This window comes from Anas platyrhynchos, chromosome 13 (assembly GCF_047663525.1).
Source record: "Anas platyrhynchos isolate ZD024472 breed Pekin duck chromosome 13, IASCAAS_PekinDuck_T2T, whole genome shotgun sequence".
In the NCBI taxonomy this organism is placed as follows: Eukaryota; Metazoa; Chordata; class Aves; order Anseriformes; family Anatidae; genus Anas; species Anas platyrhynchos.
This window is the reverse complement of record NC_092599.1, coordinates 22,318,242-22,342,024: the sequence shown is the minus strand read 5'-3', so window position 1 is coordinate 22,342,024 and position 23,783 is coordinate 22,318,242. Positions and strand designations below refer to the sequence as shown.

Sequence of the window (23,783 nt, the reverse complement as noted above, 5' to 3'; positions counted from 1 at the left end):
TGGATTGACTGATAAAGTTTAAGCTAACTTTCCACATTGCCTTTTTTAAGAATAGAGACCGAAATAGCCAGGAATGAGGCAATAATACATTTTTACTGTATTATGTTGTTCATTTTTTTTTTTTGTAGGATACACTTTAATCAGTGATCTTCAGTCAGCATATTCCACTTGAAAATCTTACATGACCTCCATGAGACTAGCTGTCAAACAAGTACACAAGTATACAAGCATGTTTTAGGGTCTACCTCATCCTCTGATGGGATTTAAGTCAGCAGCTGCATAATTCAATATCCTTTCATGGCAGGAGGAACTCAAGAAAACTGTACCTAGTAGAAATGCCTGAACAGTATGTTCAGACAAAATGTATTTACTTACGTGGAAGGTCAACCGTAAAAACATAATGTCATGATTTCATGAAAAATGACATACTGAGTGATTGTGAAAGGTCAGGACAATTCTCTTAATCTTATCCAAATGGAGTTTGTTTCTTAAATTTGGTTTAGGGAAATAAGTATTATATGTTCCTTTTATAAAAGCATGTTGCATTTCCCAGATTCTTATGTGAAGCTTTATTCTGGTCATATTCAGTGGTATTCTGACCTGGATGCCCATGGTCACTGGGCCATCTATATGCTTTGGTTTTTATTTTTTTGTTGTTGTTTTGATTTTTTTTTAAACTGTTTTAAAGGACTTTACTGTTTTACTGTTTTTTAAAATGTTTTAAAGGCTGTCACGTTCATTAGTACTTTTTAAAAAAAAAAAAAAAAGGCTAGAGCGAATGCTTCATAATGCTTGCTTCAAGTCACAGGGCTTGAACTGGGGTAAAAAAGCTGTATTCTGGGAGATGGAGAAGGAATATGCCAAAAGTGAACATGTCCAACAGTTTTAAAATGAAGGGAGGTGAGTTGTGTCCGCATCAGGCCTGCTGCTCCCTGCTGGGCCATGCTGCACTGAAGGGGCTTCGCCTGGAATGGGGCTTCTCCAAGTTCAGAGCCTGGGCCTAACTGACCTACTAGACAAACTAATGCTCTGTCTGAAAGGGACAATTGTGTTAATGTGCTGACACCTGGAGACTTACTGTTGATTTTCTGCAAGTAACGTGCAAGGAAAAGCAGGGTCTTTGAACACAACAGGCTGCTTTTGAGGAGGCTGTGCTGGGGAAGGGCTGGCCAGAGGCTCCACATACAGGGAGGGTGGGGCAGTGAATGGGGATGGTAGGATTTGCAAATGTTATTGACAATTTTTGAGGTTTAGTACTGAGTTCTGATATGAGGCTTTATATTAGTTTTTCTGGTAAACCGTTGTTCCTGTGCATGCTTATCTTGGACCTTTGGCATTGGTTGTAACTAAGTATTTAGTATGCTCTGAGCACCAGAGGGTTTTCTTGTTGACCTGAGGAAAACATTTTTTCTGTAATTTTTCTTTTTGTTTTTCTTACAAGAGGAGGGATCGAAAGTAAAGGGATGTAAAAGGGTTAGAGACAGAAATAGTCTTGGGGATGATAAAATTAAAGGTTTGCAGTCTCTGCTTCTGTCAGCTCAGAGTAACGTTTGCAAATCCCCAAATGCAGAAGTCAGGTGCTCTCAGGGTTGCTGTATCTGGGAATCTACATCTTGAAATGCTTGAGGACAAGTTCTAACAGTTTGAGGCACTGCAGGAAAAGAAACAAAAACATTGATGGAAAGGACTGCTGGCTAAATCTAGACATGACTGCAGGAGGTAATTATGCCACTGACTTCAGTGGAATTGTACATGCTCACACCAAGCACGAATGTGTCTCAAAATATGGTAATGGGGAAATCTCCTCAAAGAAGCTGCTTGTAAATATCAGTTAACAGAAGCCACTTAGTTTTTGCAATTACTTCCCACTCAAAAGCATGTTTTCATGATTATTTTTTTTTTAAGGCAGAGATTGCTTTGAAGTATTAGAAGGTTCTTTTGAAGGAAAAAAAAAATTCCATAGCAACATAACCACCGCATTTTAGAATTTTCACTGTAAGTGTGGCTTCACAAAAAGGATATAGCATTTGGATATTCTTTTTCTCAACTATTCTGCTTATATTTAAAATTAGCATCATCAAGTATGCATCTTTCTGTGTGGCCTTAAAAGTGTATCTTTAATTTTGTTTTGATCCTGACATATTTCCTGTCACCTTTAAAGTAACTCACACATTTATTATTTAAACATCCAGCTCCTGCTTGGTTCCACATAAATTCATCTGTGCCTCTGCACCTTTTGTAATACATCTAGATAGATGGATTTCTAGTCTGTTCCAACAGTTGCTGCTCCTCATCTGTGTATGCTTCTAGTTTTTCTCCTTTTACTGGTTTCTTTTTGGAATTTGCTGCTTCTCCAGGAATTTATCATGCACTTCTTTTTGCTCTTGCTAGTATTTATTTTCTTTACAACAGTCTCTAGAAGATGGTCACTAATTGTTTTTTTTTATGACACCATTGCTCAGAATAGACCAGTCAGAGACTACTTTTTTTTCTAAAGCTTGAACGTTACTAATTTAGCTAATGTACACAACTTAGTAAATTATAGTTAATATTTTCTTTCCTATCTCTCATTAATATATTCTTTACATCACTATTTTCAAAGTATGATCCATGGGATGGAAGTGTACAGCATATACCATACGGTTCTGCAGCACCATTAAATTAAACAGTATTTATGCATTTTGAGTATCTAAACTACACTCACTGCTGTGGTGGGTGGGTTTGATTTTTTGAATTTTCTTCACATTTGTGAATGAGTCTTTCATTTCCCCAATACATAGTTTATAATGAAGTAAAAACAACGATCTACTTTTTGTATCTCATGCCAAATTCAGGATGCAAATGCCACAAAGACACATTTAGCTCCTCTGCAGCTGAACTTACTTGCAGTGGCTCTAAAGATGAAGCAGTCAAACTGTAAATAAATAACAGAACAGACTAAAATCTGGTAATTTCTTATGCAAGCAATGTAATGATTTATGGGAAAGAACATAAAAGAAACTGACTGACTTAGCAGAAGCTGAAAGAGAATATTTTGAGGAAGCCAGGTCACAGTTTCAAGTCTAAAATAGGCATTGAGAAGCCTATTGATCCATGAATTCACTTTTATTAAAACTTCTCCACTGTAACTGAGATTTTTATTTTTAAATGTTATTCCCATAATTTGTGTATGTAATGCAGGAAGATATATATCTAAAGGCAAATATGAGAAACATTTAGAGTTGAAATTAGCAGTTATATCAAGAATATAGTACTAACAGTACAAAGCCATCTATCCTGTGTTTAGAATTCATTCTGCATTCAGTGGAGTATACACAAATTATATAGCATACATGAGTGTGGATTATGTATTCTGTTATATTCTTTTGGAAGCAGTCCAGGATGCAGGCGTATGAATAATACAGATAATTAATCCTTTCATTGATGGCTGTAGAAATATTTTAAACTTGGTTGAAAACATCAAGAAAGCTTTAAAATGAAAATAGCAGATGTCAAATGTAAACCCCCTAGTTTACTGAGCACCGAGTATGATAAACATGGATTATTCATCTTGATATTAGAGTTCAAGAAAAATTGTCCCTGCAGTTTGCCTTAGGGGAGCATGAAATTAGGACCATGTGTGTATTGATTAACAACATATGAAAGATGAATCATGATTACTGTTTTGGTCTGGTGCACAAGGTTATGCTTGAGGGGTAGTGATTTCTTACCTCCTTTACCAGATCTCTGTAATTAGTGCTAGCACGTATCTCTGTTTCCTAGTATTGATCTTAAAGTGGCTGCCTGACAGTGCCTATTCACACTCACAAATTGCCTTTCTCGAATGAAAGAATGTTTGCTCAAAAATGTTGAAGTGACCTTCAGTATTGTTTGTAAAAAATGGTTATTCATAGGACAACTCTGAAATCGTCAATTTCATTGCTGGCAGGAAGTGTCAAATAAAAAATGTATTACTTTCAGCTTGACAAAAATTATGAAACAGTATGTGTTTTAAATTGAAGAGGAAAAAGGTCAACAAGAAAAATAAAGCAGATTTAAAAGAAAATTCTTTCCATTGTATTTAATTTACTTATGTCCTCTGAAGGCAGACGTTAGTTAAATTTAACTTTCCTCAGAGGCAAAATCAGTTCTGTGGTTAAAATTTTTTATTTTTTTTTCCTGGAAATAGAATCCTAACTTTGTTCGTCTCTGACCTCATCGCATAATGGGGAGAAACAGTTGTTCTAAGCTCATTTCATTAATAAGTAGTTACTGTATATGTAGGGCAGATATTAGAAGACAATAAACAAATAATTAGAGGTTACCTTTCAATAATAATAATAGTCTTTGTCTCTTATGAATGATCTATTTTTTCATGTTGAAAGATAGATGCTTAAAATGAAATGCCTGCACATGCCTTCATCATCCAAATGAGTTAGTCATTCGTTCTTCCAGAGATGAGGTGTATTAGTGGTATTCAGAACGCTGCTGTTTTAAGATATCTTAGGATCTTAACTATCCAAGTTGTTGATGTGGATTGAGGAACAGATCCAGCCTTGATCTCTGTGACTTGAGGTATGTGCTCTGTGGTGGAAATTCATTCTGACTTGCTTGCCCAACAGAGATGTGGGATTTGGATCTTAGCTTATCACGTTTTCTGCAGAGTTGTGTTTTGAGCTCACATACTGTTAGACTTAATGTTATTACAGATAACAACCCCCCACCTCCACTTTTTAACAAACAAGATTAACTGTAATTTAATCTGTGCATTTCAACTTTGATTGTCTGTTTAAAGATCAGTGGTCTACAATTTTTCGTAAAGATGTTTTGGCTATTTTCTTTCCTATGTATTTTTTAGTCCCGATGTAAAGAAGTATGTGGACCAAAGGGATTTTATAGACAAAGCCCCAGGCAATGGAGACTTACTTTCAAGCAATGTTCAGAATAAATTAAAAGGTGCATGTAAATTCAACAAATGGTAGTGGTTAATTAACTAAGAATTTAATACCCTAAGGCCATAACATTAGTATTTATAGTTGTAAAGTAAGATGCTCTAAACAAATTGTCTTAGCTATAAGCCATTTAAAGAGCACAACTACTTTATGGCTTAAATAGAAGGAAATGCTTCCCGGAAGAATATGTTCAACTTACAGCAGGAAATATTTGGAGGATTAGTAGCAAAGTTTAACATAAGTTGTCTGATTAGCATACATGTTATAACTTAGAGCTCATATGGCAATTATCTATTTCAACATTTTAAGGTACACCTAACTCTTCCAAATTTCTACAGCCTTTTTGGACGTTTTAGACAGATTTTAAATTTAGGGAATGAAAAACCAAATTAATTAAAATACTTGTGCTGATTTTCAGTAGGGTTTGATCGAATTTGCCTGTCATCCTCAGAACTTCAGCTCTGTAACACAAAAGGAAGACAGGTATTCATTTAATGGCTTATCTGCCTATGCTCATTTATAAATATAAAAAGTTAATAGGTTTCTGTTTTGTCTCCTTTTTTTTTTTTTTGGTGTATTTATCAAACACATAATGTGTCTTTGTTTTGCCCTAGTTAAAGTTAAATGCAATTTTTCTTAAGTAGTGTAAAAGAAACAGAAAATGTTTCAGAAGAGAACAGAAATAGTAGAAAAATTAAGACTGGAAAAAATTGTCACCTTCCTGTTTCAGGAAATCTTTTCAGATAGCAGCTTGCTTAATGCCAAACTAATTGAAAGCCACCTAAGAAGAGAGTGAGATTACAAAATTCCAATAGTGTCAAGATCTGCTTTGCTTTTATCCCTTATGTGCTATATTTTGCATCTTTTTCTGAAGTTACTTTACTCATTTTTTTTGTTCTTCTTTCTAAACCTATCAAGTGAGAGACAGTGCATGTTTACACATGATCCCGACAACATCTGATTACTGTTGGAGTCCTTGTATACTATTAACTTCTGCTCTTTACATTGTAATGATAAAACCAGATATAATTCCTTTTAAAGGGTAGTGGTGTTTGTTTTTTTTTTTTTTAATGGTAAATAAGGTATTAGTTGTCTTTCAGGGAATGATAAGACTCAGTGTTACAGTTTTGAACTTTGTGTCTAGTAACAGTTAGAGTAACCCTACGTTTTGTGTTTCCAAAGCCATTTCAGTGATTTCAGAAAGGTAAGTCATTACTACCTCTAAGTCCAATGTTCTTCTATGTAGGTGTAAGAGACACACCAGACTCATTTGCCTACAAATGCGTTTCAGATTCTCCCAGGACAGCAATGGGATAGTTTTCCAATTGGTCCTCAGTTGAGGCATTGTCTGTTTTGATAATATTTGATAATAGAAAAGGTTGTCTGATATGGCAAAATGGATTTCTGCAATATGCACTCCTACTGAGAAAGTTACAAAATTATTGGAATTATTCCAGTTGGAAATTCTCAGTATCATTTGTTACCCTTCAACTCTTTGTTGATTTCAGCCAATAATCTATGGAAAGATTTGAATTTAAATTTCATGTCTGTGTGTTTGTCTAATTAAGCTTTTCTCAGCAAAAATTTATTTAAAATGTTTACAATAGATGTTAAAATGATGGAAGTCTCTAGATGGGGGCATCTGACATAAAAAAAAAAACAGAAGAGTGTCCCAGTGCGTAGACCACATCAGACTCAAAGTACATTGAAATGTAAATTCCACAAGAATGATACAGCACAGCAACAGTAATTACTTAAAAATGTATCTGTATATAATAAGTTAGTGAAGGACAAGCATGGGCATGTATCTGGACACAAGGCATTGATGCTCTGCAGTGACCATTTACAGTCCAGGCACCCTGATGAACCAAGCTGTAGGTATTTTTTTGTCCTGCCTTATTGTACCTCTGCTTATGTTGATCTTTGAGTTCCATGTCAGTATCAAACTTACAAAAAAAAAAAAAAAAAAGTACAAAAAAAGGATGACTTGATTACGTGTGAATTCTGAGTGTGCTGAAAATTTGGTTTCTTAGTTTGCTCAGTGAACAATGAGGTAATAGAGTCCTTCAGACACCTGTTCCAAGGAAGTTAATAAGATAAGGAATGTGTGGGAAGTGATGAATACTATTTAATCACTTTATTTACTGTTTTACTCCTACCTTATTTTTTTTCTTGGAAATGATCTTCACTAAGAAAACAAAGTGCTATAGCACAGTGCTTAACAGTACATTTTTCTTCTTTCTGCTTGAACTTCTGATATTCTTTTTCATGACTGTAGATTTGGCATCAACTTTGCAACAGACTGTCATTTCTCTTCTCTTCTGCACTATATATGCCCTAGAGAACCCTATTTGATGTATCCTTAAATCTTGATTAAAGGTGGTTTTGTTTTGTACAGGTATCATTAACCTAGATGATTGAAATTGAGAATATCAGATACCTTTATTTAAAAAATAAACTTATGTGGTTCACATCTGTTGGGCAGGACAGACTACTTTCTTTTCTCTTTGTTTATACATCTTGTGTGTTACATTTGGCAAATTGGTGACAGGTGAGCACATGCAGGTATATGCAGTCTGTTCTGTCAGTACTTGTATTCGGATTTCCTGACTGATGGTGTACCCAAACAGAAGGAAGAAAACCTCCTCATGAGTTCTGTCATCCTCCAAAAAACTATTTACAAAAACAAACAAACAAACAAAACAATGTTCAAAGTAGGTCATTTTATTTAAATTATTTTCCTGATATTTCTCTACAGGGCCTGTCACCAGCGACCAAGATGAATGCACTACTCAATATCACCTTTAAATACGACAGTAAGTTGAAAATCTCCAATATAATCACAAAAATCAAGGACTCTGACACTGTTGTCAATGTATAGCAGCATCTTTCTTAAAAATGGCTCTAAGAATATTATAAGCTCTTCAGTTCTGAAATAACTTTGAAATCTAGATCTGTTGCAGCTGGGTCAGCTCGGTCTTGTCTTTACTGCGTTTCATTGATTAGAATAATACAGTCTAATAATCTACAGCAGTTTCACTTTCAGATCATTTGCTCAGTGTTGGTAGGAGAATTGTGAAGGATGTTTTTACTCTGTGGAAGAATGTAGTCATTGAAAGGTTTACTCCACACCAATTCATCGGAAAGCATTATTTCAAGTTTTATGCATTTTGATGTGCAATTTTTCTGGAAAAGAATCAAGTAGAAAGCCACGTTTCATGTAGAAAATATATGTAATTTATATTTGTATACAGGAGAAATATCTTTAAAATATATGCCTATAAGGATTAATATGGAATTTTAGCATTGAAGATAAGTAATGTCTCTTCAGCTGAGTGAAATACAAGGAGCTTTAGATTGGCTGCAGTCCAAAAAAAGCCCAGGTTAGTGGAAAACTATCCATATTTCAGTGAAGTCAGGTGGTTTTAGTAATTCAGCAGAGGTGTGATTTACATGGTTTATGTTGCAGCTAAACCGATGTGGTAATCATAATAATTGTAATAAGCAGATTGCAGCAATAATACCTTGAAACTCTTCAAGGATCTGCTAAATGGATGTATTTTATTGTTCTCTTTTTTAAAAAAAGTTTTTGTCACCTGTGTTTTCTATTCATGGAAGAATGAATATTGAGTGCATTGGAAATTTATCTATTTGGGGGCATTTAGTGGCCATCATCAGTATACATTCAATGTGCGTTCAAGAGAAGGTCTTAATTTACAGCAGCAATGTTTGTATTAATGCCAATACAAGCCACTTTTTTTTTTTTTTGCCTACTCAAAGAATTAATTCCACTCATCCTTATGCTCCTCTATTTTTATGCTTATTTCTGAGTTTGGAATCTTTCCTTGTGAATTCATTTATTATGTAAACTGCTGTTAATGCTTAAAGAAAATGAGCAAAATTTAAGCATGTCAGATTGTACTAGAGAGAACTTTAGATTACAAATTGTAACTTTTTTTATAGAGGAAAACAGGAAAAAATATCAGTGAGAGCAGAGATCCCTGTGTTTAGTTAACACAATAGAGCCAGTTTAAGTCCTACTATCTGACATGTTTTTTCCATTAATTCTGGCACCAGGAGCTGTGATTAACCAATAATAAGTGTTAATTCAAAGTTCTGCTGGCACTGCACTGTTTCTGGCCAAAGGAGTTGGGTTACACAGTGCTAGGTAAAGAGCTCCCAGCTATCGAGGCTAAAGAGTTCATATAATGTGAAACTACAATCTTATACTGAATAAGCCAGCACGCAAGAGAATTGGGCTTGCTGTCTGTGATTTAAATGCTTTTGTTTTGCCATGCAGTAACTCTAATGAGTTTCTGGTTTGTTCTTAAATTAGATGGGTAGATTATTTATTCAGATGAAAAACAAATGTTTGTAGGTTTCAGTAGTTCACTTGTAGTCGAGTAAAAAGTGATTTCCTGAAAAGTGTGCACTTTTCCCTAGCTGTTTTCTTCCTAATTCTGTTGTTCACTAAAAAATGTAAATCAATGACTCACAGTCAAACCTCAGATATTTGTGCTATATTGCATTTTGGCAATTTGTCATTTGACCATAACATTTTAGCAACCAGGATCCAAAATCTTGAGCTTTCTATTAATTAGTTCCAGACGTAGCAAAAAGCTGTTACTTCAAAGTTTCCATTGAAAGAGATACTCTATTCTCCTCAGAGGAAGTTCATGCTGTCATTCCCTTCACTCATAGCAACAGAATTCTACAAACAGCAAAGTAATTACCAATTGCCTAACTTTTTGAAAAAGCGATGCTGTACAAACTGTTCTATTTTTAATTGTGGGGCAGTTACATAAAAGGCTATTGCCATTGTTGTTCATAGCACAAAGCCGTTTTCTAAAACTGCTTTTTAGTTAGCATTTTTTCCTTCCTTTCTTTAAGATCCCACCTTATAATAGCACTTAATTTCTGTGTTTTAGTTTTACAAAGTCTGTATAGACAAATACATAGCATATAGATTATGTCTGGTTTTTAGAATTTATTGCTGGCCAGTAACATATAATCTCCTGATCAACTTATTGGTTTTACTCATTCAAAAGTGGGATTTTTTTTAATGTGTACATCTTCATGTATGTTATGCTCCAGAACTATTGAATTCCTTAGCCACCACTCCTCTTTGTTCCACAGAATATGAGCCTAAATATTGTAAGGCTTTAAAAGTAATAAAATTTGGTATTGCTTTTCTTGTTTAAATCACGTACGTATTTACTTTCTGTGATACAGGCTATGCTGGTATTATAAACTGGTAATCTTTGGAGTCCTGCAGATTAGGCTTTTGCAACTGGTGAGTGGTTGTGGTCAATGATTTGGAAAGTTTTTAATTGTCCTAAGGCAAAAGGTTTGCCTGAACTTACTATACAGGTTTTTTTTTTGTTTGTTTTTGTTTTTAATGAAATAGTGTACATGTACTTTTACTTTGCTTAGTCTTCAAGAAAAGTTAGGAAATTAATTTCATTCTTTACTCACAAGGAGAGATGTGTCTTGCTGAAACTGAATGATTTTCAGAATTCTTTGGTATGGCACGAGATAATCAGCTAGTATGTTTTCCTTAAAGCATTTTTTCCTCTGTGTTTTTAGACTGCACTCCTTATCTGAATTCAGTGGGAAAACATGTGATCGGAGATGTGCAGAATGTAACAATCAGTCAGTATGCATGTTACGAACAGGTTGCAGTGACAATACTTTGGACAGCAAATGCCATTGGTAAGTAGTAGAGGAAAACGGAGTAAACACAGCTGATGATGCACTTCCTCCGTTTGGAATCTTGACTCTCTTCTTGAGGTTATTTTTCCAGCTGTGACAGCCATTAAAACCAAGTATCAAAATAAACCGAATTGTAGAACCAGATTTTTGAGTTGATGTGTCACAAAATGTTAAAACCAAGATTTTTGAAATTAATGAAGCATGTTCAATCATAGGTCCCAATGAAAACACTGTTATAACTGATAGATCTTTAAGTGGGAACAAAAGAGATTTTTCATTGATAAAATAAGTATATTTTAAAAAGTTTTTGTCTTGATATAATACTTTTTAATTTATATTTTCTTGTACATTATAAATGCATGCATAAATTATTTGTATGTGTTAATATTGGTAGTTCGTGCTCAAAGTTTGTTTTTTTTTTAATGGTAGGTATGTATGATTTAAAAAAGTTTGGAGACCACTGCAGTAGTGTGTGCTCTCTCTGTACAGCATCTCACCATCATCATCATTAAGGTGCTGAACAAAGTAATATAAACTCATTTTCTTCAGTGACCATTGTTTAGCAAATGAAAAACCTGGAGTTTCCTTCTTGAATGGTTTTAGTACTTCGTTAAAGAATTTCTTCTGCAAAGGTGCTTTTCAGTATCAAGTACATCATTACAATTAGAGTTAAGCGCAGTACATTTTTCAGAATTAAAATGTTTGCCTATTCTTTTGCTCATACAGCAGATAAGATCAAATTAATACTTCATAGTTTGTAATTCCTCAAAAAGCTTTTCAATTATTTTTTTCTTATGATTTAATAAGAGCTGGAAGTTTGCATTTATGTGGTAAGATTGCACCCTAAGTGATGAGATATGGCTGCTAATGAATATGTGTATTCTTGAACTTGACATGCATTTTTAGAATAGACCTACATTTAATAAATCAAACATTTTAGCTAAGAAGAAATTGTTGGATTTTCTTTGTGATTTCCTGGTATTAATTCATGCTTTCAGAATTTGGTAACACATTAAATTTATAACAGAAAATAACGATTAATTACTGGGGTTTAAGACAGTATGTGGAAACTACGCTGCAAATCTGTGCAGTTGAAACCATTTGGTAATCTTCAGCTGCAGACTGGATGAATCAAGCCTTTATGGTAAACAAAGCTTTGTGTTCTTTCTTGTAATGATCAGAGGTCAATCCTCTGGAAAGTGTGAGGACAGAATTGTTGAAACGTCTCAGGTGACATGGAGACTGGACACTTTCTTTTTCATGGTCTTCATGTAAGCACAAATAATGCTTTTGTTCCATGGGATATTAAGAACATACTGGGCAATGCATGGTCATTCTCGTATACATAATTATATATATATATAAAAAAATAATAATCTAATGGAACAGAGGGGGCTTGAAGATCATACTTTTTTTTTAACGTTCGAACATAGTATGTAGTCAAATTTACGTTTTGATTCTTGTCACCTGTTGTTCTACAAAAGCTGTGTCTGTGCCTTTTGATAAATCTGTATTCTGCCATTTGTAAAGCTGTTGAACAAATGTAATTAGATGGAGTAATGCTAGTTAGACTTGAAGAACTGTGCAGTGACTTTGATACCTGAGCCACAGAACTATCACAGCATAACACTGACGTTCTCCTGTGACACTCGCATCACCATGCTTCTATCTAGTCATGCAATGAAGTAACTCTGTGATAAAAAACATGGTGAAGAAATGCAAAGACACTGCTGAGGGTTGGTTATGTTAGAGTAGCTTGAAAAAAAAGGTGTAATTTTGGCATAATTTACAAATAACCGTATGTATACACTCACTGGAATAAATTCCATTCCATTTAAGTAAGTATTTCTGTTATCCTGTAGTATACTAGAAATAAAGAAGTTGTAACAACTACTATCACTTTATAACATTCTTATCATTTATAAACTTCTAGGTTAAAGGAGTATTATTATAATTTGTTAGCAAACGTATTTTATTGCAAATAATGGAAACGTGATGCTACTATAAAGTACTGCTGATGAAAGTACTGATTATTTAGATTGTAGTGGTAATTTGGAAGCCCTGTCTGCTGTGTGGGCCCCTCTGCTCTAGGCATTACACAAGTATGCAGTAATTACAGCCTTCACCAAAGGCTGAATTCTAAATAGGCAAGATAGAAAATGTTGGAAGAACTGACACACAATAGCAAGTATTAAAACACAAACGTATTTCTTATGAATGTTAGGATTTATTTTTAAAGGCAAACGAACTAATTTTATATACTATATAAAATATCACAGAATACCTTTTGAAATATTAGTCTATTTAAATGCCCTGCTGTTTGCAGGGATTGAATACCTGAAAGGATTTCGAGTCATCCTCGAGGAGTTAAAATCTGAAGGAAGACAATGTCAGCAGATGGTTTTAAAAGATCCAAAGCAGCTCAGCCCAAGTTTTAAACGAACAGTAAGTGCTTTGTTTCAACAAATATTTCATTGTTACTTGATTGTGTGAAGTCTTGAAAGTATTTATTTGCTGTGTATAAATGTGTATATATTCACATAGATACACATTTAATGTGCTGTTTACTAGGGTGCAGATTGCTTCCTAACATTATTTTTCTTTAATGAATAGTTGTCAATCTAGAGACAGATGTAGTCCCCTTCTGTAGAATTTTTCCCGAGGCTGGAAATTGTCATGAAGTCTTTCTGGGTGACTGTGGAGTACAGGTGCATGTTTGAAATTATTATATTATGCTTATTAATTATATTATGCTTCCTCATCATAGTGTGTGGCAGAGGGATGAATACAGGGTTCTTAATGTATTAGTTTCTGTTCATGTTTGCAGAACTGTGGGCCTATTTGAGAGAAAATGCTTTCAGTTATAATAGTTTCAATCTTGTGTCTTTGTGTAGGGAATGGAATCTCATCCCTTCCTAAATCTGAAGTTTGAAACAGATTACTTTGTAAAGATTGTTCCTTTTCCTTCCATTAAAAATGAAAGTAATTATCACCCATTTTTCTTCCGAACTCGAAGTAAGTATTGTGTACAATATAGTATTACATAACATCTCTTTCTTTACTCCCCTCCCCTCCTTTTTTTTTTCTTGTCAGAAAAAGCTTTTCTGATGTAAAAGAGTAGCTTTTCATGTAGCAGATGATGATGTTAGGGGAGACTGGGTTAAGATAGGTATTGACGTAGTCTTTGAAGGAAGGAATGGGTGTTATATGGCAAGAACTTGCATGCCTTTCATAAATCTATGGCATATAATACATGTTAGTCAACAACCAGAAGAAGAAACTTGTATTAACTCCTTTTCTTCCCCTCACTGGACGTTGTGAACAAGCTCTGAGATCAGTTTCAAGAATGGCTATATAGGCATAAATGTAGATGAGTACATATCAAACTAGACAGTAACAACTCAAGTAGAATTTCTCAAAATTATTTAGGAATTGGCAATTCTCATTAGAGCTAAAGAGAAGGAACTAAGGAAATAAACTCCTCAGTACTTAAATAGTCTGATGGCAGTCTAACTCTAAGCACTCTTTTGGGTGTAACGTTTGTATGTATCTTGTGTTTTTTTCTGTATAAAACTTTCTTAAAATATTTTCAAGCCTGTCTTTTGATGTGTACCAAAGTAGCATTTGTGTGCTCAGCATACTATTTTAAATTAAGTAAATGTAATTAATGCCAGTTTCTACTTCTTCCTCTCCTCCTGAGATGTGCCTGGAGCTATCCCTTTTGTCTCACTAAGGACTGCTATTTTCAAATTACTGAACCTATGTTTCTCATATAAAGATGAGAAGGAACTTCAATCATAACATTTGCTGGGTTTGCAAAGTATATTTACTCCAAACATATTATAGACTGGGAAATGAATGAAGAATACTGCCCTCAAAATGCTGAAGTAACTCCCTTCTTTTGTCCTTTCTTTTTTTCTTTAAATAGCATTTGGATACTGTATCATTAATATTTTTTGTGTGTGTTTGTAGCATGTGAGTTGTTGCTACAGCCAGAAAACCTTGTCTGCAAACCTTGTAAGTTAAATGTAATTTTTTCTTTATCTTATAAAAAGTCACTGTCATTCAAGAGTCAGTTGGCAATTCACGAATATCTCCTCTGACAGACTGGAAGCCAAGAAATCTGAGTGTTACCCAGCAGGGTTTTAACATGCAAGTGTCTTTTGATCATGCTCCCCATAACTTTGGGTTTAGATACTACTTTCTTCACTACAAACTTAAGCATGAAGGACCATTTAAGCAGAAGACCTGCAAACAGGTACATCGCTGCATTTTTCAACTCTTAAAAGCACAGACCTCTTTAACATCTAAGGTTTTACAGAAACTTTAAAAACTTACTATAATACAGAATACTATTGTTTTTTAAATTTTAAATTATTTGGTACTATTTCTGTAAATAATAATTGCATTGTGATAGAACTCATCAGTCAAAACCAGGCCTGAGTGCACCATTGGTGCTGGATATTATAAGCAAAGGGGGAAGAGACTGTTCTCTCTTTTAAAGACCCTATAACTGATTAGTACTTGGAACTGTAGTTTATTATTTTTGTTAAAAAAATATATATATTCTTATCATGTAATATTCTCTCTACACTAAATTTTACCACTTAAGAGATTATCCATTTGAGATGGTATCACAAGGTAGCTCTCATTTCAGTCTGCGTGGAAGTAGGCTGTGATTATTTTACAATGAAAAACTATGTCCTCTTTACAACTAAAAACTATGTCCTCTTATGGGAGCTGCAATTTACTATATTGTTTCCCTGAACTTTGGTTAGCATTTAATAGCGAAGTTGGTCAACCTTTAGTCCTAAGTCTCTGAAAGCTAGGGAGCTTCAGGGCATAACATAGCTTGTGTTAGACCAAGGTTTTGAGTTTTTGTTGTTGTTGTTGTTTTTTGGATAATCAATCATACTTGATTTTTGCAGATAGAGGATTGTAGTCTTTGCATATTTGAATAGAGAAATTCAGTTTTTGTGGTTTAGGATGTCCTACTTCAGGAGAGCACCATATGTTCCTAAATCAATGCGACTATTTTGTATTAGGTTTTAAAAGTATGTGAATGGCTAGCAAAGTATTTTCTTTCTTTAATGTAGGAGCAAAACACAGATACTACAAGTTGTATTCTTCAGAACGTAACTCCAGGGGACTATATAATTGAGGTAATATTTAGAAACTCATACTACAGCTGAATTAATATATTAATGGGGGGAAAAATGAAACTAAAGTATTTCAAGTCAAACTGTTTGGTAAAATTAGATTTCTGGCATCCCTACTGAGGTACCTTGGGCAAGCAAAGGCAGATTGTTCTTGACCTTTCTATAGCTTTACTTCTCTAAGCACGTAGTACTTCCATCTGTGCTTTCAAGTAAAATTGTGGGCCTGCATAATTCTTGGACTTTGATTCTTAATTAGAATTCTGTAGTTTGGTCAATTTCCACTATACTTGAGAGCTGTGTATTTCTTTTGATGATGACAGTATGAGAAGTCTAAAAGTTAATATCACAACAGTAAACTATGTATGATCAAAGATGAGTGATTTCACTAGTTACTACTTTAAAATGCTCGTAATTTTAACTTTTGAATAGTAAGTTTCACATCTGGTTGTGAAATGATGTTTATATATTGCAGAAAATAAATAAAATGAATTTTCCACAAAATAAAATTCAACTTTTACTTTTCAAAGCTGGTTGATGACACTAACACAACAAGGAAAACAATGCACTATGCACTAAAACCAGGTATGTTTTTTTAAAGCACTATACACTATATATATTATTAACTTTTATTCAGTTTTAATTACTTTGAAAATAAATGTTGATTTGACATGTCTGTTTGCTGTAATCTACTGAGGCAAATGTACTGCGTTCTTTTGACCTAATGAAAAGAGAGTACACATGCACTCTGTGTATCTCTATATATTTAGTACAGTTTAGATCAATATGTAGTTGGAAATCTTTGTGGGAAAGTCACATTTGTTGTGCATGTGGATATGAAAAGTCATAGTCTGTATCTTAATCGCAAACAAATGATCCATGCAGTAGTGTGGAAATAATGTAATGAGCAGCCTAAGAACACTACCTGACTGTGCACTTCAGCCATGAAATGAAATTTAGCAGTGTGAAAAACCTGTCAGGTGAATGCTTGGCATCTGTATGTATTAGACCAGTCATTGAGAAATTAAACAGGGATTTCAGAATATAATTGCAGACCAAAAACATAGATGAAGGCAACAGACAAAGCAGGCTGATTGCTAATGCACATTGCTGAAGGTAATCTCTGCAGGAATTCAGTTTTTCCGTAAGTGGCTAGTTCAGCACTCTGGAATGAAAATTTGACAGGCCAAATGACTGGTATGTATAGTATTAAAAACTAAACTCAGGTAAAGTTCCCCTCATGGGAGGTGGGGTGGGAGGTAACAACACACAGTCTGAGTTGGCATACAGCACTTGTTACTTCTTGTTGCTTACATTAGTTGCTCTAATGCTGTGGTGATGAGGGCAATTAGCATAAAAAATATTTATAACAGAGCAGAACATGATGTTTGATTTTTCTGTATGTTTGAGAATCGTCTGATAATAGTGTGTGCTGCAGCAATTTTTTTCTCTGTGTAAAGATTGATCAAATAGTTATAATAAACCCATGCCTAATTCTGCTTTGTTTTTCAAAGTACATTCTCCGTGGGCTGGACCAATAAGAGCTATTGCCATTACAGTCCCTTTAGTTGTCATTTCAGCGTTTGCAACACTTTTCACGGTGATGTGCCGCAAGAAGCAGCAAGGTAAGAGTTTGTTCAATACAGAGTTGCATTTAAATGTACTTTTGCAACTAAAAAGGTCCTAGCTAGTAGGTTTATTCCAGAAATACCTTCTTCTGAAGAGCTTGCTTTCTTTTTAACTAATTTGTCTTTCCTTCACACAGCCCCACAGCCTTTTTGTGTGTTGAAACTTATAGCAAATTCTTAATCCAGTGCTTGATGGTGATTTTTTTGTAATTAAAAGTGCTGTTAACTTTTTTTTAAAAGTTAATAATCTTTTTTAAAAAAAAAAACACTAATCAGGAGTTCACTGTAGACAGAATAGAAGAGTAGCTGGAAATATTTTTGATGTAAGGTTTCTTTTTATTCATGAAAATACTGCATGTCAGTGTAGAATATGAACATATCTGTAAATTATCTTATTTTAAACATTCCTTTATTTCATTCAGAAATGTCTAGTTAATATTTATTTTAAACCAGAAGGAAATGTGATACAAATATAACTCAGCACCCTCTGAAATACTACTTGTATCTATTAATGCAGATTTGCTCAGTTTCCTGGAAGTTGCTTTTACGCTTCATCCTAAGTCTTCTCCCTAAATTTACTCTTCCGAAGATTCACAGTTTCAGACTTTCTGCAGAAGTTGCAGGAACTTCTGTAATTTAGTTTCCATCCCTTTTCACCGACTTCTATCTCTTCCGCATCCAGGACCTGGCAAGCTGTGATTGTTACATTGAGATGTTAAAAATCAATTGGCATTTTTTGTGGAATCTAGGGAATCATGCAGTTTCATGAATATGGAAAAAGAGGTTACATTCCCCAAACCTCACGTATCTGTGTTATCCATCTGAATGTTGGAAATGAGGTATACTGCAAGTGCTATATGCTGTCTGGGTTAAATCCTTTTACCTTCTGGTCTTCTGTGGCTGATCCTTTGCTTGCAGCTAGCTCAGTTCCAACAAAAAGACAAATCACTGAGGATTTGTCTACAGAGAGAGGTGTTCCAGATTACTTATTCCTGATGAAAAATAAAATTGTTGTAAATTAAATCCATAGATCGAAATTAATTCTGAGTAAAAAATGAGTATTCCAAAATAATGTTTAACCAACTGCAGAACAAGATTGAATTAGCTTGGTGTGAAGCACTCATGTTCTGGTGTGAAAGCATCCATACAAGAAAGAAAACACTAGTAACTATCTGGATTTAAGTTAATACTATCTTAATTCAGATTAATGTCCATATATAACATACATACGAGAGAGATACTATATGATGTTCTGAAAGGATCTGTATTCTTGGAGTTTAATGTTCTTATCTGTTGTGTCACATTTCTGTTTTATTAAAAAAGTAAATAAGACTGTTATGCAGAAAGCTCTTGATGATAGTATACATGTATCTTTAAGGTCTATGGTGTTTGAACAGTGTGTTGAAACAATGTCATTCTATTTATAAACTACAACTCAGAAAACTCAAGATAGTTTTACAGTAATAATTTTACATTTCACTTCCCAAGTATGTTCCACATATTTAGCAGGTCCAAAGTTGGTAAATAGAGGGTATGCAATTTTTCAGGCTGGAAATGAATTATCATTTGAAAAGTCTTAACTACATGCTTTAGTAAAGAGCCTAATAAAGTTTAAAGCAAACAAACTCACACGTTTATTGTGTGAACTCTCTTCCTCTCTTCCAATTTAGAAAATATATATTCCCATCTAGATGAGGAGAGTTCAGAGTCTTCAGCATATGCTGCAGGTCTCCCTGTGGAAAGACTTCGTCCTCGTCCAAAAGTGTTCATCTGCTATTCCAGTAAAGATTGCCAGAAACACATTAATGTCATCCAGTGCTTTGCTTATTTTCTTCAGGACTTTTGTGGCTGCGAGGTAAGCTCAATATTTCTTCTGTAAACAGAATTGCTTTAATTAAAACAGTACCCACAAAACTCATAGTGATATGTACTTGAAGTGGGCTATTTCAATGCCTACTTTCAACAGATGTAATTTTCGTTATTTTTCTACATATTGCCTATATAATTTTTCTTATAGTCTGCATAGAAGACAGAATTGTGGAAAATGTGTACTGCATTGATTCCAGGACTATTATTCAGCCATACTTAGTGAGTTTTATGTTAACTGTTTTTTCTGTGTAGAATGTCATGAATCTTTATAATTGGCACCCACACAAGTATTAAAGATATAGTTCAGTGTTTCTAAAAGTATCTTTCACATTAGAACTCTGAAGTGGTAATACCAAACATGCACACTTAAATACATTAAGAATCCTGTTTATGCAGCAAATATATGTATTTGTTGATATTATATATTGATTTTTGTGGATTTTTTTACTTTGTTCCATTGTTGCTGTAAAATGAGCATCTTTTTTTCTTATTTTTGATTTAAAGCTGTAAGACAGACATCAAAATTTCCACTTTTTAAATACTTGGCTCAGAATCTGAGACGTTTTCTAAAATATGATCAATATGCATCCAGTTATTCACTTTATAATTGTAAGAAAAGTCAAGATAATTACTAGTTTATTTTGTTGAATTTTAATCCTGCCACTGAATCTGAATGTATGAATTGGAACTTTTTTTCAGCTATACAGCAAGTCTGACCTCTGGTGGCCAAACATATTAAAATAATGGATGCCCCACATATTTGAGGATGTTCACAGTTTATTCACAAGCTTAAAATGTTTCAGACTTCAAATAATAAATAACCAGCAAAATGGGTTCATGTAGTAACTAGCATTGTAAAACAATCTGGAAGGTTTTCCTTTTTACTTTAGCAGTTCGCTGACTTCCTTAGCCCAGTGAAATATTCAGCCTACAGGCAAAGTTTAGCTGAACATAAGGCTTTGCTTATTTTGGTGAATAACTACTGATGTGGTTAATACTGCTGATTCCAGTTTGTCCACTACCAATGCTGTGTTAATTATTACTTAAATATCTTTTAAAACCTCTTGAGTTTACATCAAGGGCAAATCATAGTTAAACTCATGATTAATTTTCAATTGTTGCATAAATACAAGCTGATTTGTTGAGCATTTATAAAACATTTAGATGTTATTAGTAAATGTATCTAATAACCTAATCATAAAAATCAACCAGAATGTTCTTTTCTCTTCCAGGTGGCTCTAGATTTGTGGGAAGATCTAAAAATTTGTAAAGAAGGTCAGAAAGAGTGGCTTATAAAAAAAATAAACGAGTCTCAGTTTATCATCATCGTGTGTTCCAAGGGAATGAAATACTTTGTTGAAAAAAAGAACTGGAAACACAGACGGGTAACCAAAGACACAGGACAAGGAGAACTCTTTCTGTTTGCTGTGTTGACTGTTGCAGAGAAGCTTCGTCAGGCAAAGCAGAATTCAAATGACCTCTGCAAGTTCATTGCAGTCTATTTTGATTACTCCTGTGAAGGAGACATCCCTGGCATTCTGGATCTGAGTACAAAATATAAACTCATGGACAATCTCCCTCAGCTTTATTCACATTTACATTCCAGAGACATTAGCATTCAGGATGAAGAGGTGTTTCCCGTTAATGTTAGTAAAAGGAATTATTTCAGGAGCAAGTCTGGTAGGTCCCTTTATGTTGCCATTTGCAATATGCATCAGTTCATTGATCAGGAGCCGGATTGGTTTGAGAAACAATTTATTCCCTTCCTTCCACCTCCTTTATATTACTCAGAACCTGTCATGGAAAAATTTGACTCAGGCTTGGTTTTAAATGACTTAGTGAATAAACAGGTGATGGATGATGATTTTTACCTGAAAACAGATGTAAATATTATTTCAGCTGGAAATTCAGACTCTCATTGTATAATTCAGCACTTAAACCTTGAAGAAGATACAGAAACTCAGGACATTCAAGGTGGTGGCAGCTCTGTTCTTCAGCCGTTGTTACACGCTGTTAAAACTTCAAATCTGAAAAATATGCCTCGAGATTCTGGAATCTATGATTCGTCTGTTCCTTCATCTGAACTATCTTTACCCTTAATGGAAGGACTACTGACAGACCAAACTGAAACATCTTCTATTACAGAAAGTGTTTCTTCTTCATCAGGATTAGGTAAGATACAGCAGTGTTTTGAAAAATATGTCTGAACATCTCAAAATACTTAAGGTACTGTGTAAGGAGCTAGATAGAGAGCTGCAGAGGAAGGTAAGCATTATGTACAGGTGGTCACAAAAGATAGGTTTTTAATAACATTAAAGGAAAAGATTCATTCTACTTGCTGTGGGGAGCTGATCCTTAGCTTAGTAAGATTTCATTAAAGTTATATTAATAAGCCACTTTTCATTGATTCACCTAATAACTGGAGAGATTGCATCTTCCTTCCAGAGAGACTCTTTGACAACTGGCATGCTCAGCTGACAGCTGTGTGGCTTAATCAGGACAGTAATATGGTGAAACGTTCTTACAGAAAGGCCATAAATCTAAAACTGACATACTATTTTACTCCAGCACATGCTAGAACCTTTAGGGATACACTCTATACTGAGTGGTTAACTCAAGTTTCAGAATCACATTGGGTTTCTCATCTGATATGGAGCTGAGATGGACAAGCAAAAAGGTTTCAGTGGAGGAATTTAAATGCTTGGAAGACACTCTACAAAACAGATACGGAGATTTACATGCATACAGTTAGATGGTATAAATATTGCCTTGGACCATATTAAAAGCTGATCTGACCTTACTAGTTTGAATACATTGAATTGACATCACAGCTACATCAGTATGGAATGTTTCAGCAATTGTATGTATTAGGATAAAAATGTTTGAGATTTTCCTGGAGCAGCTACAACAGGTGAACGGCATTTTGATGCTGATATGCTGTTTTGCTTTCTTGAATGAGTCTTGGCAAAGAGGTAACTTGATAGACTTTTCTTTTACCTAAATGCATTCTTTTGATCGTTCAGATAATTCATAAGCTATCTTTGATGCTAGAATTATGTTAATGAGGAAACATATAGATTCTGATTGATACTGCATTTGTATGTATAGTCTTAATAGTCTGTAGAACAAAATAACTAGAACCCGAAAACTTTCCATGGAAAAAATACAGATTTATTGATTTCATTGTATAACCTATAAATAGCCAGTTATTGCTTCAAAATTTGTATTATATGATTTAATTTCCTGCTGTCTTCTAACTCAGCCTTTTCACATATTTGTGGAAAAGCTTCCAGACTATCTATAAAGGTTCTAGTATGTGCTGGACAAAAGTAGGATGCTAGTTTTAGATTTATGCCTCTCTGTAAGAATGCGTTACCAGTATTCCCCCTCATGGCTCAATCACAGAGCTGTCAGCTGAGTATCTCAGCTGCCAAGTGGTCTCTGGAAGAAAGAAGCAGTCTTTCCAGTAATTGAATCTCAAGTCACATACATAGTTGTTAACACGTTTCATCTATAGAGGCTAAGCATTATAGCACTGCCTGGTGAAGGTGCATCTTAATGCTGATGTTGTAACATGCAAAGAAACCAAAATAACTTCTGACATTTTCTCATTCTTTATCCCTGTCCAAAAACACTACTGTGACTCGTGCTCAAAATTCCCCTTGCCCAAACCATGGTCCTAATTGGGTGCAAAGAAGATAATATCTAGAACTGAGTATCATGTGCCCACTAAGTAGGTTACAACCCATTACATCTTGTTACTGTCCAATACATACAAAATGTTTATAGATGTAATATTTATATGCCTAGTAATGAGAGAAGTAAATACTACTGTGTAGCTTGTATTCATGTTCTAGTAGTCGGACATGTCTAAATTATTACTTCGCATTCACAGTACCGTTTGTGTTCTGGCTATGGATTTTTATCTGTAACTTGGTCACAAATGAAGTGAACAGCTCTGTCATTAAACAGCAAGTATATGTATCTCAGGGTACTTCCCCCCACCCCCTTTTCTTCTTTAAAAGACAGTTTTATTTACTCTTTCAAATTAAAACAATAGATCACATGAACTGCACTGAAAGTGTTAGAAATTATGTACAGACAATAGGCTTCGGACAAGCACAGAACTGCAAAGAGGAAATTCTCAAAGAGATCATCACATTAGGTATGATCCACTGACAATTAAACCAAAGTAATGTTGTGGAAGACCCAGCAGCCAGACCTTTAATAGGTCCATTCACTAATATGGTCTTCTCCAGGAAGCCATGCCTGGGGAGACAGTTTGTATTAACTCTTTAGATAAGGAGTTACTGAGCACAATAGTTCAGCCTCATAATTGAGGCATTATGATCCAGCAGGGTTTATAAGTTCTTTGCATTGTTTCTAAAATATTGAACGAATCCAAAGTCAGTGTTTGAAGTAATAAACCTCACTCTTTTTTTTTTTTCCCTTTTTTCCCTTTTTTCCCTTTTTTCCCTTTTTTCCCT

The 23,783-nt window shown here is 34.4% G+C and overlaps 1 protein-coding gene across 4 annotated transcripts in view; it reads left to right on the top strand.

The window, feature by feature from the left end:
• The window catches only part of IL17RD (interleukin 17 receptor D), a 50,972-nt gene that overhangs the window by 22,829 nt on the left and 4,360 nt on the right, over positions 1-23,783 (top strand). For 2 of the 4 annotated variants that reach the window (XM_027467603.3, XM_038185942.2), the window contains exons 2-11: positions 7,690-7,747; positions 10,518-10,643; positions 12,970-13,088; positions 13,538-13,658; positions 14,699-14,901; positions 15,740-15,805; positions 16,330-16,384; positions 17,314-17,424; positions 19,098-19,282; positions 20,529-21,468. In XM_027467603.3, the coding sequence (XP_027323404.1) occupies positions 7,690-7,747; positions 10,518-10,643; positions 12,970-13,088; positions 13,538-13,658; positions 14,699-14,901; positions 15,740-15,805; positions 16,330-16,384; positions 17,314-17,424; positions 19,098-19,282; positions 20,529-21,468 (1,984 nt within the window). Of the gene's footprint in view, positions 1-6,596; positions 6,806-7,689; positions 7,748-10,517; positions 10,644-12,969; positions 13,089-13,537; positions 13,659-14,615; positions 14,661-14,698; positions 14,902-15,739; positions 15,806-16,329; positions 16,385-17,313; positions 17,425-19,097; positions 19,283-20,528; positions 21,469-23,783 lie in introns of those variants that run through there. The other 2 variants (XM_027467604.3, XM_038185941.2) reach the window with 2 other exon arrangements.